Consider the following 17,384-nt stretch of genomic DNA (forward strand, 5'->3'; position numbering starts at 1 on the left):
GGACCAAATCAGACACAACTCCATTCTAAATGCAACCATGTCACACTGGCTGTGGATTCTTGGACAAGTATCTTCAGCTCTCTTTAAAGTTGGGAAACAATAGCTATTTAAAATGGTAGGTGTGTGAATTCAGTAAGATAACATTTGTAAAAAAAAAAAATTAGCTTAATGGTCACCTAATAATTTATGTCTTACTTGAATAGCCATTCAGTAAACTGAATAATTGACTCATTAGCAAGGAATCTAATCAACCACCAATTTTTTTTCTAGAAGAAGAAGCTGTAAGAAATGTGACTGCTACTGAATTTTGTCTATGGGTACCATACTGCATTTCTTCTAACCTATGCTTCCTAAACAGGTAGTTAGTAGGGCTAGAGAACTTTAGGTACTGTGATATTGGTATACCATAAATTCATGGTTTCCAACCTCATCTGGATCCTTAATGTAACCAAGAAATTCTTCTATATATTCCTTAGTTCTCTCATTTCAAATTCTCTCCATGTATCTTGAGCTCCATCCCCCATTCCTATCTTGATTATTCTCAGCAAATAATCTATCTTCCTCTCCTGCACATAAGAGAAGAGAGAGATTAAATGCCAGGGATTCCCTACCTTTCCTGTCCCCATCTAAGAACTACTCTCTGTCTTGACTCTTCTCACACCCTCACCTCTGATGACACCAAAACTGGTGTCCCATCTGCTCTCCTCTACTAATGCAAATTCCTGCCTACTTATCCCATACCCTCTGGTCTCTCCTAGCATCTTGTTCTATCGACCATTCCCTCTATCCCACTCTGCCTCACCTACTGCTATTTACCACTTCACATTCTACACTCAAATGCTATGGAAGACCTTCAGGACTCTCGGGCACACCATGTTCTCTCATACCTCTGTGCCTCTGGACACACAGTAGCGGTCCCTGAAAACCACCCAGTTATCTACCTTGTACATTCTTGTTAGTTTTTACCTAACTTCTGTTGGGTTTTGGCTTACTTTCACAGCACACTTACGAGTTTTCACTTCTGTTCTGACTACGCCTTGTACCCGTCTCCATAGTGTGCCATCACCATATATTATGACATAATTCTTACATGTCTGGCTCCCCATGAAACTTCAACTGTTTGAGGTTTATGTCTTTTTATATTTGTATCCCCAGTGCCTAGCACAGTGGATAACACAGGGGGGCACCTAATGCATATTTGTTAAGTGAATAAGTGAATGAACAAATAAAAATTAATCAATGAACCTATACAATATGGACTTAGGACCGGAAAAGAACATCCTCAGTGTGGTCAGTAGAGTAAGTAAATAGGATTTAAGAAGGTTATAGCTCTTCTGAGGAATCCACCTGACTCTGGAGATACCTGAGGCAGTAGGTCTGAAGATCCTCCAAGTTTCTGATCTAGATAATTAAACATGATCATATTGTAAGGATGGTGTTTACTGGTGTTGTGACATTCATCAAATATCATCAAAGTAAAGACAGAGAGTGATGGAAGAGTCCCATTTCTAAGGTTATTCACAAGAATCTGTGGAGTGAAAATGATGATGTCATTGTTCTCAACAATCTGTTCCACTAAGATATTCTCAGATGTTGCTCCAGAAACACCTGCAACTTTGTACCTGGGAAATGACAGAAATTCCCTATTACCAACCATGATGTGAATGAGGAACCATAAAGACATGAAACACTAGGTCAGAGCAACTGAGAACTTAACTCTTAACTGGTTAAGGTCTCCCTAACTCCAAAAGGAATATATGGGAGACAAGTGCTTAGCACCATACACATAGTAAATGGTCAATAACTGCAAGCCAGCTATAACTGCTAGCAGAGTATGTTAATTCCTTCAAGTCTTAAGAAAGAAAATAGTACTTAAAGGAAAGAGTAATATTAAAGAAGTTATAAATCATTAAAAAGTTAAATGTGTCATTTAAATGTAAAATTGATCTCAAGTCATTTACTTACTCTGCAAGAGCTAACCAAAGGAGTTTAGTATTTCAAGCATACCTAACAAAACAGACTTGCATCCATGAAAAATTAATTACATCTAGATTATATAAAAGCTATATCTATTATAAATTTTTGAATCCTAGCTTTCCAAAATTAAGCTAAGCTGAATACACACCAGTTACATGAAGCTAGAGAAAAAGAAATGGAACCAACTGTTATACCTACCCAAGTTTTTCAAAATATTTGGAGAACACGGATTTCTGCTGTTCATACACTGGGAGTTGATTAGCAAAAAAGACAACTTTCCCCTTTTGTCCTTGTGGAAATTTTTTAAGATGATGTTCACATATAAGAAGGGAAACAAGGGTTTTTCCACAACCTTTTAACATACAAAGAAAAAGAAAACATGTAATTGATATTATACTAAAATATTTCTATAGAAAGGTAATTATTTTTGGCTCCCCTAAAACCACTGCACCAACTAATAAACTAGGAATGTCGACAGAATTTATACCAGGACAGAAAAATATCAAGTTACTTCCTAGGTAACATGCAAATAAAATAGTCAAGGCATAAAGCAAGATAAAACAGGGCATTTTTCTTTCCCTCCTCAGGTTCCTTAAAATACCTGGAGACTATATTAATGGGAAAGTTTTCTCAAAAGATATATGGAACAAGGAAAAAATGGAAACTTGCCCATTTTGTCCCAGTGTTCAATACAAGAAAAAAAAGGAAACAAACACAGAAACAAACCATGTAAGTAGTGACAATCAACTTACCAGTAGGAGCACATATTATTGTGTTTTTTCCTTCCTTAGCAGGGAAAGCCAGCTCTAGTTGGTAATTTCTTGGCTTCAGTGGGGTGCAAGTAGGAGAGGCTTATGTAATACAAAAGGAACAAAATTACCAAGTAGTTACAGCTCTGAGGAATCAAGAAAAGAGCTATCTGTCATCAAGTAGACAGGAATTCTGACTTTAGCAAAAAAAAGGGCCTCATTTAAGAAAATTTAGAATCCTTGACTCTTGTTAACCATTCCAGCCTCAGCACTGATGTGAAGAACAAAATTCTCCCTCAGTGACAAAGTCCCAATGGCAAGAATCCTTTGAAAAAGCCACAAAGATTTCTTTCTTAAATAACCTTGGAAGTTTAGTAAGGAGAAACTAAAGCAAGGATGGCCTAATTCAGGGCAAGACAGATGGCCACTGGTTAAAAGGAAATGCTATATGGAACAAAACAACAAATCCCTCCTAGATCTCTGAGAAGCAACAAACTATAAACAATGAATTCCCAGAACAATCTCTTATTGAAGAGCAACCATGCTTTATAATTCTGCAGGCTCTCCCATGGTATCTTCTCTCAATAGGACCAGAAGTTTCAAAAAATAACCAGAGGCTGTTTTTCCACAACAGATAAGCATATAGAATGTTACTGCTAGAAAAGACCTTAGAAGTCATCTATTGACTCCAAACTATTTTAAAGAACAGGAACATCTCTAAAAGGTTAAGTGAGCTCACTAAAGTCCCTTACATGTCAGAAAAGTTTAAAGCAATTTACATTCAGTAATTTTACTCTGAAATGACAAGAAAACTTGTATCATTTGGTCGCAGAAGTAATCTGTAAATCTTCTTGTGGTGTTATCCCCAAATCACACCTTTCTTCGCACACTACCCAGTATTAATCAGAATGTCTTCCCTGATGTTCTTTTGTAAAAAACTTTTTACTGTGGCTCATTATGAAACTTTCTGGTCCCCTCATGAAAACATGCTTCTAGAAAGACAAGGTGGGCCTTATAACTAAGTTATACAGTGCCTTTGTGTGAAATTAGAAAAAGGAGACCCTCTGGAAGGATACAGCCCACTGTTTGGCAAATAGCACAGGCAGGATCTCGGTCCTCACTCAAACTCAGCTGGGTACATTTGTGCAGTGCACAAACTTCATCAACTTACACTGCAGCCCTGGGATAGTAAAAGGAAAGTGAGCAAGTGACTCATAAATATTAGTGTTTCTTTAGAGAGCAGAGCTGATTTTAGATTTCATAGACACTAAGTTTCTGGGAGGACCCTATGTGCATTTTCAATGTAGACATGCACATATGTTCTTAGTGACAAAAGAAAATAAAAGAGGCTGATGATGATAGCTTTGGAAGAGAGAGAATAATATGTTTTAATTATAGAAAAAGTATCTATTTTAATATAAATTATCTTTTCTTTAAAAAAGATAAATGACCTTTTCTTACATTTCCTTTAAAACCCTTTCATAACACTATGACTTCAGGCACTGCAGGCCATGTCCCCACACAAAATACCCAAAGAATACCATTATGGAAAAGAACAGTGCTGGGTACCTGAAGGTGGAGATGAGTTCTGACTAAGATTCTGGCATTCTGGTTCTTCCTTATAGAAAATCTGTATGTCAGAAGTTTCTATTTCATCATCCTCAAGAACTTTCGGTTCAGCATTTTTTGCATCTGTATGAGACCAAAAAACATCTTAGAATCTTGATCTAATCTGATGATTGTCTCAACAGCACAAGTCCTACAAAGAGGTCATAATCCTAAAATTTTCAACTCCATTAAGATTTCTCACAACCACTCCCTTCACCTTCTAAAACAATGAAAAGAATCTTTTTGAGTGTGATGTCTCAATTTGGAGTCTGAACTTCAATGTCATTTAGGACTTTATTATTCAAGTGTGGCACATGGGCCAGCAACTTCCAGAGCTTGTTAGAAATGCAGGCTGTGTCCCTACTAAGTCAGAATCTGCATTTTAACAAAATCCCCAGGTGATTCTCACACTCAGTAAAGAAGAGAAGCACCACTTAGCAGACATTTATGGCTTCCATTCCTGACTTAACCCAGGAAATCAGATGGGTATTTATATAGACATTTTCTAGAACAACTTGTGATGTAAAGAAGCCTAGGACAAGTGAAGACCATGCAGTTAGTTTACCAAACTCAGACTTTAAAACAATGCTCTGAGCAGAGGTTAGCTTCAGGAAATCACATGATGGCACAGATATTCCTTTTTCAATCCTGCTCTGGCTTAGTTCCCGATGGTTCAGGCAAGAGAAGTAGGCTATGTCTATTATGATTCTACTCTGAAAAGGGGGCAAGTCCTGGAGTTTGAACCTTTCACTCTAGAATTTTAAAGCTATTTCTCTGATAATCCAAACCCAGAGAGTGAGCTCAGATTCTGCCTTCCCCAAATCCTTTGGACCAGATGGGCTAATTCTGGATGAGAACAGTTTGCCCTGGTCCATTTTAGGGGTTACACACAACCGAATTACTTCTGTAGGCAAGTAGCCACTTGCTTCCCAGAACTCAGTTTCATACTGCCCTCTCACTAGAGATGGGGCCATGGGTCTCTGAAGGGCAAAATGTCTCTAACAGTGAGTGAAGGACAGGTAGGAATGAAAGAGGCCCTAAGTAGAACTATGAGAAAGGTAGAACATGTTTTCAGACCCTCCCAACATTTCAGAGCTCTTCCCTGGAATATCCTACCTTTGTCCACAATCCACAGTTGACTGAACTTGTTCTCGTCTATCTCCAAAGCAAGTTTCAAAGTTTTGGGCCAGTTTTCCTTGTCTGATCTGAGAAGGCATTCAACCATTTTCTCCGCACCTGCCATCAGCCCCTTGTTGGAACAAACCTAAGCAAGACAACTGCAGTTGATCAATCAATCATTTTAAAAGTCTTCCTTTTATGAGTTTTTATTGAAGAAATATCAATTCAAGCACTGATTTAAAATAATTGTATACTATGGTTCAATGGGTCTTATTCATGACCATTTTTGCCCCATCCAACACTGTCTTTTAAGACACCCTTTCCTTTGTCTTTACACATGGCATTGCTATGTCAAGCCAGGTGTTTTCACATCCTCTGAGACCTTATATGTATCATCCTCAGCAATATTAGGAAACAATCCATTTGACAACCATTCATAATATGGATATATTGGCATGGAGAGATATTTGGAAGAATGTAACAAAATATTAACAAAATATTAACAAAAATATTCAGGATAATGGGACCTATGTGGTTTTTATTATTCATCATAACTAAAAATTATTGAGCACTTGTTATTATGTGCCAGGCATATGTAACCACTTTACATATATTATCTCATTTAATCCCTCTAAAAATATCATGTTAATAAGGTACTATTATTATTTCCATTTTACATGAAGAAACAGGTTTAGAGAAACTAACCTGCCTAAGATCATACTACTAGTAAATGGCTGAACTAGGATTCTAACAAAATTTGTGTGCAGAGCCTGAATGCTCAACCATGAGAGTCTATAGCTTTTGTTCTTTTTATTTGCTAAAGTGTTCAACTTAAAATTTGCATAAAACATTATTCACAAAAGTAACAATAATTTTAACTGAAAATAGGGCAAACCTGAAAAAAACTCGTGACATTAAAAATTACTCAATTCACAACTAAAAATACTATTCTAGGTAATTATGCCTTAGATTTAAGGACTTTTGTGGATTTCAATGATCTTTCTCAGGTCTAAATCAGTGGAGAAAATAGAAGACATTTCCCATGTTCAAATTACCTCCCCCCAATTTAGCATTTTATATTAAATTAATTATACTTAATTTTGCTAAATAAATTAATTAAATTACCTGTATAATTTCTTCACATTCCTGACTAATTAAACATTCAGATATTTTAGGAAGGATATCTTTTGGATTAACCGTGGTTTTAAATTCTGGTTGTAAACGCTTTAAAAGCACTCTATATTCCTCTAGACTTTCAATTTTTTGGAAATCCCAAGTTTCAATGGCTTCATAAAGTCCAGAATAACCTGGAAAGAAAGAAGAAAACGGGGGCTTTTATGAAACCAACTAAAAGATATTTTAAGATTGTTATCATAGGAATCATGTTTGAACGTATAGTAAGAGAACTCAGAAGATATCTGTAAATCACCTCAGTAATTAATGATCTTTCAAAAAGAAAACTCAATATTTATTATAGGCACCCAACATTTTAGGTCCTCTAACAAAGTTTATCATCTCTTAGGAAAAAGCGCTTAGGATAATGTGAAGTCTTACATTTGGTCTTAGTATAAAACTTTCCTTCCAAGTGCCCCATGGACTTCACCTAGAACCTCTGACTTATCTTCCAGTGAGTCAAATCATCATGAAATTATTATCTTCCCAGTGCAAAGTAGCAAAGTGGGTAAAAGGAAATGTAAGTCTTAATTTCTGCCCCTTAGGAAATTAAACTTCTACATTACTCCCAGAAAAGAATATTAAGTATAATGGGAAATATGAGGAGAAAAAAAATTATTTCCAACTATAATAATTCAAGAATGCTTCAATCTAAGTTTCTCAAATAAAATCACCAGATTTGTCTGACTATACAGCCCACATTCTTCTCATTTGGCTATAAAGAGCCTAACAACAAAATGAACACATGGGAGCGCCTGGGTAGCTCAGTCGTTAAGCGTCTGCCTTCGGCTCAGGTCATGATCCCAGGGTCCTGGGATGGAGCCCCACATCGGGCTCCCTGCTCGGCGGGGAGCCTGCTTCTCCCTTTCCCACTGCCCCTGCTTGTGTTCCTGCTCTTGCTATCTCTCTGTCAAATAAATAAATAAAATCTTAAAAAAAAAAAATGAACACATGGGAAGCCACTACCCAACTTAACTACAATTTCCCAATACTTTTGTGGGAGTGTGCCTTCTTTACCCCCACCTTTTCACCTCCCTTTAAAGAGACTACCATCTTAGAAAGCATCTGCCTTCTGCTCAGGTCATGATCCCGGGGTCCTGGGATTGAGTCCCACATGGGGCTCCCTGCTCAGTGGGGAGCCTGCTTCTCCCTCTGCCCCTGCCCCTTCCCCCTGTTTATGTGCATATGTGCACTCTCCCTCTTTCAAATAAACAAAGCATCTAAACATTTTTTAAAAATAATAAAGGCTTTAAAAAAATACATGTTTAGTTTGGCTTGTTTGGAACTTCATAATTACATCCTACTGAATGTAATTTTCTCTGCTTTTTAGAAAGTTTAATATTACATTTCAAAGCTTCAGCTGTGTTGCCATCTGTAGCTGCGTTCATACATTTTCACTGCAGTACAGTGGACCCATCATGTGACTATTACAGAATTTTATCATCCATTTTCTTTTTGAAGGACACTGGGTCGCTTCCAGTTTTGTTTGGTTGGTTGCTTGCTTTTGTTATGACAATTATTCTATGAACATTCTTGTATGTGTACGCTGCAATATATGTGCAAGAGTTTTTCTAGGGCACATGCTTAAGAGTGAAACTGTTGGAAACTGAGGGTTGCTGGAGTGGTGGGGGGTGGGAACAATGGGGTGGCTGGGTGATAGACATTGGGGAGGGTATGTGCTATGGTGAGCGCTGTGAATTGTGCAAGACTGATGAATCACAGACCTGTGGCTCTGAAACAAATAATACATTATATGTTAAAAAAAAAAAAAAAAAGAAGGTAGCAGGAGGGGAAGAACGAAGGGGGGGAATCGGAGGGGGAGACGAACCATGAGAGACTATGGACTCTGAGAAACAAACTGAGGGTTCTAGAGGGGAGGGGGTGGAGGGATGGGTTAGCCTGGTGATGGGTATTGAGGAGGGCACGTTCTGCGTGGAGCACTGGGTGTTATGCACAAACAATGAATCATGGAACACTACATCAAAAACTAATGATGTACTGTATGGTGATTAACATAATAAAAAAAAGAGTGAAACTGTTGGACAGGGGGATACAAGAGAGTTAAACTATATTAGATGATGCCAAATTGTTTTTCAAAATAATTGTATTGATTCACACTCTGTATAGTGACACTTAAGATTTCCCATGATTAAATATCCTCTTCAAGCCTTAGCATTGTTGGACTTCCTAAGTTTTGCTATCTAGTAGTTAATAAAATGCTATCTCATTGAGTTCCTAATTCACAATCCCCTAATTGCCATTTGGGCTGAGAATCTTTTCATATGTTTATCAACCTTTCTTACTCCCTATTCTTTATAACGTCAGTTCACACTTTTGCCCTGTAGATGTTTTCTTTTTTGAAAAGATTTTAAAGCCTTTTTAATATATTATAGATATTAATCTTTTTGGTGATTACATATTTTGCAAAGATCCTCTCCCAGTTTGTGCCTTGTTTTTTTCACTTTGTGTTTGACAAACAGATGTTTTTAATTTTAATGTCATCAAATATATCAATTTGTCTTTTATGGATAATGCTTTAATGTTTGTTTCAGAAACCCTGCCATACGCCAAGGTCATAAGATATTATTCTATATTCTTTTCTAAAATTGTTAAAATTTTGCCTTTTAGAATTAAGTCTTTAATTCTTATGAATTGATTTTGTGCGTATGTGTGAATGGAATGAGCTAAGGAAAACAAATTTATTTTACATGGATATGTAATTCAGGGTTTGTTTGGTTTTTAACATTATCCTGTTTATAATGGCCCACTGCAATTTATTAAAAGCCCCTCTGTTCCTAATGATCCTCCTTTCCCAGTGATCTCAAATATATCAGGTTTTCATAAATATATGAGTTTAATTGAAGGCTCTCCATTCTATTTCATTGGTCAGTTGGTCGATGCCAGAACCAACGTTATGCTGTCTCAATGCCTAGCATAGATTTTGCTATTTAGAGGGGGAAACCCCAGCCTACTTAAGTCTTCTTCTTTAGGAATGTCCTGACTATTCTTGGATCATAATTCTTCCACTTACATTTTAAAATCATTTAGAAATTTGTCAAGCACATGAAAAAGCATGTAGGATTATTAAAATTGTATTGAATACAGAAATCAGTGTTGAAAGAGCAGATTTTTATGGCATCAAGTCTTTCCCTGTGTGTGGGTATCTATCTCCACTTAGATAGGACTTCTTTAATATCTTTCAATAACATTTTATCATTTTCTCCATTTGGACTTTACACATTGTTTGCTACATTTTTCCTAAATATATTACAACTTTTGTAACTATTCTAAGTGGTATTCCTTTTGGACTACATTTTCTATTTACTTCCAGTGGCTAGAAATGCAGCTAGTTTTTGTGCTTTATTTTTATTACAGTATAATTAACATACAGTGTTGTATTAGTTTCAGGCGTGCAACATAATGCTTGAACAATTCCATACATTGCTCAGTGCTTATTTTGATAAACGTACTCTTGATTCCCTTTATCTGTTTCACCCACCTCCCTACCTACTTCCCTTCTGGCAACCACCAGTTTGTTCCCTATATCTAGGAGTCTATTTTTAATTTGTCTCTTTTTTATTTTGTTCACTTTGTTTCTTAAATTCCCCATATAAGTGAAATCATAATGGTCTTTATCTTTCTCTGACTGATTTATTTCACTTAGCATTATACCCCCTAGAGCCATCCATGTTGTTGCAAATGGCAAGATTTCGTTCTTTTTTTACAGCTGAGTAGTATTCCATTGTATGTATACCACCTCTTTATTCATTCATTTATGGATGGACATTGGGGTTGCTTCCATATCTTGGCTATTGTAAATAATATTGCAATAAACATAGAGGCGCCTGCATCCCGTTGAATTAGTATTTTCGTTCTCTTTGGGTAAATACCCAATAGTGGATCATATGGTAATTCTATTTTTAATATTTGGGGAACCTCCATACTGTTTTCCACAGTGGCTGTAGCAGTTTGCATTTCCACCAACAGTGCACGAGCCTTCTTTTTTCTCCACATCCTCACCAACACGTATTAGTTCGTGTTGGCCATTCTGACAGGTGTGAGGTGTTATATCACTGTGATATCTCAGTATCTCATTGTGGTTCTGATTTGCATTTTCCTGATGATTAGTGACGTTGAGCATCTTTCTGTGTGTCTGTTGGCCATCTGTATGTCTTCTTAGGAGAAATGTCTGTTCATGTCTTCTGCCCATTTTTTAACCAGATCGTTTGATTTTTTGGTGTTGAATTGCAGAAGTTCTTTATGTATTTTGGATATTAACCCCTTACTGGATATGTCATTTGCAAATATTTTCTCCCATTCAGCAGGTTGTTTGTTTTATTGATGGTTTCCTTTGCTGGGCAAAAGCTTTTTATTTGGTGTAGTTCCAATAGTTTAATTTTGGTTTTATTTCCCTTGCCAAAGGAGATAAATCTAGAAAAATGTTTCTATGACTGATGTCAAAGGTATTACTGCCTATGTTTTCTTCTAGGAACTTTATGGCTTCTGGTCTTAAAGTTTTTTAATCCATTCTGAGTTTATTTTTGGGTATGGTGCAGAAATGCAACTAATTTTTGTATACTAATCTTATATCCAATGAACTTGTTAAACTCTCCCAATAATCTCTCTGCAGATTCCTTTGGCTATTTCAGGTAGGCAATTATATTATGTGACTGAAAATAATCTTTACGTTGCATCCAATTAAGAGACATGAGACACATGAGGATAGCTCAAAATTAATAGCATTTCACTTTTACAGCATTCTGAAACAGTCAAATAACATCCTCTGATTCATGAGTAAGAAGAATGAACTAACCTGCATGAACAAGGGCATCCAAAAAGCCACGGAACCAGCCTTCTTCCTGGAGCTCCAATAGGAACTTAAGAAAAAGTGAGGCAGCCTCCATTGTGCCCTTGTTGTTTTTCTCAGCCTGTATATGCTGTACCTCATCTACAAACAGAAGCAAGAGTGGCTCATCAAACTGCACAACCACTAATCACTGGAAGAAAAACCTGAAAAGGGTTGTCAGATTTTCTCAAACGGGGATGGCGACTGTAACAAATCCCAGCAATGGAAGGAACTGCAAGAAAGCAGCAAATTCTTTATTCAGGCAGATGATGCCCATTCTTCATCAACCGACCTTCCCTCCCACCTCCCATCCTCTCTAGAAACTTCTCCTAGTTTGGTGTGGAGTCTGGGAACATACTCCACAGCAATCCTTTAAAAAGGGAGTCTCTTAATGATGTGTGAAAAAGTATCCCCATAACAAAGGAGAAACCACCGTAACACTGAATTAGGTGGAGGAACAAAGCCTTCCTCCAACATCTGGATACTCCCTTCTTCAAAAGTCTGAATTAATTGCAGGACTACACAAGTGTGAGGATAGGACTACTCCATGGCATCCTTAATTACACCAGACTCAGAAAGCAGAGTTAGAAATAAAAAAGATGCTTTCGTGGTCCTCTTTCCAGGTTTTTGCTTAGACAGTACGAAATATGGGAGAAAAGAAAAAGCAAGAGGAGTTAAACAGAACATGAGGCCAGGGAGCAGAATGCTATCCACCAAACTGTTGGTGGTCACACGACTTTGTACACTATCTCCATGTCTGGGGCGGTGATGATCAAATGGTTGCCTACACATGACCTGACATTTGATAGTGTTCCCTTTTCCCCCCTTATTGTCAGTGGAATGTAAATTCCAAGGAATAAGCCAGTTGTCTGGTTAACCGTTGTATCCTCAGAGATTAGAAGAGGACCTTCTAGCACAAAATAGACACTCGACAAAGGTATACTGAATGAATGAAGAAAGGAAGGGATAGCTTCCTTCTCTGCCACGGTCTCTGTCTTGGGAACAATAAAATTAATCATTTTAATGTGTAAAACCCAATGGTTTCTAGAGTTGTGGATCTATCACCACTATCTAATTTTAGTACACTGTCATTACTGTAAAAAGAAATCTTGTAGCCCTTAGCAGTCACTCCTGTCTCCCTTCCCCTTAAACCCAGGCAACCATTAATCCACTTGGGTCTCTACAGATTTGCCTACTTTGGACATTTCATCTGAATGAAATCATACAATATGTGGTCTTTGTAACTGGGTTCTTTCACTTAGCATAATGTTTGCAAGGTTCATCCATGTTGTAGCTTAGAGCATTCATTCCTTTTTTATTGCTGAGTAATACTCCATTGTATGGGTACACTACATGTTATCTATCTAGTCATTAGTTAATGAGCATTTAGGTTGTTTCCACATTTGGGCTATTATGAATAGCAATGCTATGAACAGTTATGTACAAGTGTTTATGTGGACATATGTATTCACTTCTCTTGAACTTATGCCTAACTGTGAGATTGCTGGGTCATATGGTAACTCCATTTAACACTGTAAGGAATTATCAAACTGCTGTCCAGAGGAGCTGCACCATTTTACATTCCCACCAGCAATTAATGAGGATTTTGATTTCCACACATCCTTGCCAACACTTCTGGGTTTTTTTTCTTTTATTTGAGCTATCTATATTAGTTTTCTGTGGCTGCAGTAACAAATTAGCACTAACTGGTGGCCTTAAAACAATAGAAACTTATTCTCTCACAGTTCTAGAGACCAGAAGTCTGAAATCAAGATGTTGGCAGGGCTACACTTCCTTTGAAGGCTCTAAGGGACAATACAACCCTTATAGCTCCTAGTGGCCATTGGCCTTGATTTGTGGCCACAACAAATCTTTGCCTCTTTCTTCACATTATTTTCTCCTCTGTCTGTCTGTCTTGTGGCGGCATCACTATGATCTCTGCCTTTGTCTTCACATGACATTCCCTTTGTCTCTCTGTGTCTTCTCATGACTACTTCTTATAAAGACACCAATCACATTGATTAGGATCCCACCCTATTCCAGTATGATCTCATCTTAACAAATTACCTCTATAAAGATCCTATTTCCAAATAAGGTCACATTCTGAGGTCCTGGGGCTTAGGACTTCAACATATCTTTTTGGGGGAGGACACAATTCAACCCATAATAGCAACCTATCTTATCACCTATCCCAACTTTTCTGGGCACACAATTTAACTCTATTCCTTTAAGAGAGTTAATCCTGTTCCTAAACCCCATCCTTAGAGCTGGGTTGTTACTCCCAGGCCTCCCTGCTGTTTGTTCTTTCCTTAGACATGCTACCAGCCATTAATGACACTCCACATGGAGGTCCAGATATATCCCATGCACAGCTGAGCCCTTCCCAGTTAAACTGTCTTGCTGTATCAGGGGCAGTTTAGCTTTACTCTGCACATGGTCAGGCCCATCCTGCTGCTACCTGGCCCCAATAACTGCTTCTAAGTAGTGCTACTTTCCTCAAAAGCACTGGGAGTCCAGTGCAGGGAAAATTCTATTTTTGGCTGTCAGTATTACCTTTGCCATGCTGGCCACTCTGTGATGCCGTCCTCAGCTTCCCAAGATGGAATTTCTTGATCTCTTTTCTGTGCTTTCTTGGTCTTTTTACATGCCTCTGACTAGAGCACTGACACTGCATAGTATATAGTTAACTGTGTGAGAGTCTACCTTTTCCCATTGACTGTGATCATGGACATGTTGTATTCATTTTTGTCTTCATCTTTGCATTCTAATCATCAACAAAGTGCCTGGCTTATGCATGTGTCCAGAGAATGTTACTGAAGGAATGGATAAATACTCAGAATTCTGCTCCCTTCCAGAATACTACCCAGGGCCCCTCCAGGATAAGGGTTAGCTTTTGACTCCAAAGGGATACTACCAAAAATTTGTAGCCCACAATCTGGTCTACCTTCAAACATCCTAGATAATACATGAATAAGCAAAGCCCTGCAGTACCCTAGTCACCATGCAAGCTCTCCAGAAGAAACATGGCTTCGATTCTCCTTCCCCAAGATTCAACTAGTGCACAATATCCAAAATGTGGAAAGCAGGATTATGGTAAAAGACATATTGGATATTGCTGGTGTGATTTAAACATATTGGTATACTTGTGTGTGCATGGGGGAATGTATGGGCATAAGGAGAGTGTGGAGAAGCTCCCACTTATAAGGGCAAAAAAATGAGTCAAAATGTTTATATCCAGCCATAACACTCATGTCTCAGCTCCCTGACTGAATCCTGACTGACAGAATATACTTGCCACAATTAAGGTTAACTAATAGAATCCAGAGATTCCAAAGCATCCAAGAAAAAATTGGGCGATGGAGAAACTTTATCAATCTAACAGAAAACAGAAAAAGATGGGAAGAAAAAAGTTTATGGATACATGTGCACATGATAAAGTATAAAGAAATGAACAGGAAAGATTTAAGCCAACTAAATGACAACAGCTTCCTCTGAGAAGGAGCTAGAAATAAAACCTCTATGGTGTCTTTAACATTCAGAAATAAGACAGTATTACATATAGTGTTCTTCAGCTTGCTGTCTCTATTTATCTTTTGGTATTTTTATTGTGATTGCATTATAACTACAAATTAAAACTAATATATATATTAAAAAGTATGCCACATTTGCGCTCCCATAGCACACTATAGTTTTCTGGCAGAGCACTTCCGTTTTGTCATCTATGGTTTATTTAGTAACCTGCCTTCACATATGCACTCTGACCTCTAATACGGGCCATTTCTATCACACTCACCATGGATTTCTCAGTTCCTAATAGGACACTTCTTATTAGATTATATGTGTAGTTATATGTGTCAATTCTGTCCAATGCTAACACAATGCCTAACACATATGAGTTGCTTGAATCAACACATGAGTGCAAGAAAGAATGGGATTCACACCAGTTTTTAGTGTTTCGTTTATGACAAGATTTCTAAAAGATGTCCCGAAGGGGCTTACACTCTTCTGGGGCCCAAGCTACTCTGTGGTCATAAGGATGTTAGTTACCTCTCTCTGAGCACAGATAGAAAGCAGAAGCCCACTTTTGTTGGTGGTATTCTTTCACTCCTCACTCCACAACCTGTGGTTTTTGCAGAGCAATGAGCACTCAAATTACCTGTCTGCTTTCACACAATTTCCCAAAACTGCTTCACATCAGGAAAGATATTTAGGCACTTGGACCTGAAAAGGAGTTGCCAGATGCCCTCTCTCATTTCAACTCCTTCGAGGCACCACCTCCCTTTTCCTCTTTCCTCAAAGCCTCTGTGCATCTCCAGCATAGTGCACCTGGATTCAAATTTACAAAGTGGCATTCATCCATCAGGTGTCTCACAAGCTAGACAGAAACACCGGAAGTGAAGCCTGCAGCCATTCAGTCCAGACAGTCTTGCCCTCTCAAGCTTGTTATTCTTAAGTGCAAATAAGACCTGGCAAGAGTTAACTGTCAATTACCTTGTAGCTCTGACAGCATTTTGTAATCATTTATGTACATCTGTCCTCACCAGTATCCTGCCCCCAAAATCTTTGCCCACTGCAAAGTATTTTAAAGAAGAGCCAAGGGGCGCCTGGGTGGCTCAGATGGTTAAGCATCTGCCTTCAGCTCAGGTCAAGATCCCAGGGTCCTGGGATCGAGCCCCGCATCGGGTTCCCTGCTCAGCGGGAAGCCTGCTTCTCCCTCTCCTACTCCCTCTGCTTGTGTTCCCTCTCTTGCTGTGTCTCTCTCTGTCAAATAAATAAATAAAATCTTAAGAAAGAAAGAAAGAAAGGAAGGAAGGAAGGAAGGAAGAAAGAGGAAGGAAGGAAGGAAGGAAGAAAGAAAGAAGAAGGAAGGAAGGAAGGAAGGAAGGAAGGAAGGAAGGAAGGAAGGAAGAAAGAAAGAAAAAGAAAGAAAGAAAGAAAGAAAGAAAGAAAGAAAGAAAGAAAGAAAGAAAGAAAGAAAGAAAGAAAGAAAGAAAGAGAAAGAAAGAAAGAGAGAGAAAGAAAGAAAGAAAGAAGAGCCAAAAAAAAAAAAGGCCTATATCTTACTCCTGAATCTCTGTCAGTACAAAGCCGAAGACACCGGACACATAACCATTAGAGAAAATAAATGAAATGGACAATGGTTTGTTTCCCCAGCTTTGAACTTAAATAGATGTGCAATCCTACACAAGTCATTTCACTTCTCTGGGACTGTTTCTCCATCTGGACCTCCAAAGTCTCCTCAAATTCTCCTGGCAATCTCCAGTCTTAAAATGTTGTGAGGATCTTGCCTCAACACCCGCGTTTCTAGCGGGCTACTTAGCGCTGGATTAAAAGGCAGGGAAAATGAAGTCCCGAGTTGTTTCCTTGCTCCAAGGGGCAGGCGTCACTGGGGACCACTCACCGTCCTTAAACCAGGGGGCCATGTAGCTCAGGATGTAGGTAGGGTCCAGAGTCTTCGTGACATAGTCCCGGAAGGCGTGCAGATTCCGCCGATCCTCGGCCGACATGCTGGCGGCTTGGCTCCGGGTGAGGTCCCCGCCTCGCCCGCGTCCCACTCCCTTGAAAGCCTGGCGGCGGCGGGCTTCCACGGATCTTCCGACAAGAGGACCCAGATCCAGTGCTGAGGGGCGGAGCCGCCCGGGAACCTCAAGAGCAGACAGGAAATCGAAACTGCAACTAGCATCCTGCCGGGGCATGCCACAGCAGCTGGACTGCCGCAGGTCCCCGCCTCCCTGACCGCATTTTTCCGAGCTTTCGCGTCCTCTGGCTGCCTGGTTTGCCAACCTGTGGGCGTTCGCTCACCCAGAGAGGCCGTTTTTTTCATTTTGCTTTTATATCAGGAAAGTTTGGACTCAATAAAATGCAGATTTTAAGTGTGTAATTCCATGAGTTTTGAAAAATGTGTGTGGGTG

At 38.7% G+C, this 17,384-nt stretch overlaps 1 protein-coding gene across 1 annotated transcript in view; it reads right to left on the bottom strand.

The window, feature by feature from the left end:
• The window catches only part of RIGI (RNA sensor RIG-I), a 37,465-nt gene extending 20,288 nt beyond the window's left edge, over positions 1-17,177 (bottom strand). The window contains exons 1-8 of the mRNA XM_028115147.2: positions 16,874-17,177; positions 11,440-11,574; positions 6,579-6,760; positions 5,451-5,598; positions 4,296-4,418; positions 2,730-2,828; positions 2,176-2,329; positions 1,364-1,622 (exon numbers count right to left, since the gene is read on the bottom strand). Of these exons, the coding sequence (XP_027970948.1) occupies positions 1,364-1,622; positions 2,176-2,329; positions 2,730-2,828; positions 4,296-4,418; positions 5,451-5,598; positions 6,579-6,760; positions 11,440-11,574; positions 16,874-17,168 (1,395 nt within the window). The 5' untranslated portion in view covers positions 17,169-17,177. The remainder of the gene's footprint in view (positions 1-1,363; positions 1,623-2,175; positions 2,330-2,729; positions 2,829-4,295; positions 4,419-5,450; positions 5,599-6,578; positions 6,761-11,439; positions 11,575-16,873) is intronic.
• Positions 17,178-17,384: the final 207 nt, after the last annotated feature.

The sequence above is a fragment of the Eumetopias jubatus genome, unplaced genomic scaffold, assembly GCF_037043125.1.
Source record: "Eumetopias jubatus isolate StellerSeaLion01/CBP00866 unplaced genomic scaffold, mEumJub1_p1.0 scaffold_15, whole genome shotgun sequence".
Taxonomy (NCBI): Eukaryota; Metazoa; Chordata; class Mammalia; order Carnivora; family Otariidae; genus Eumetopias; species Eumetopias jubatus.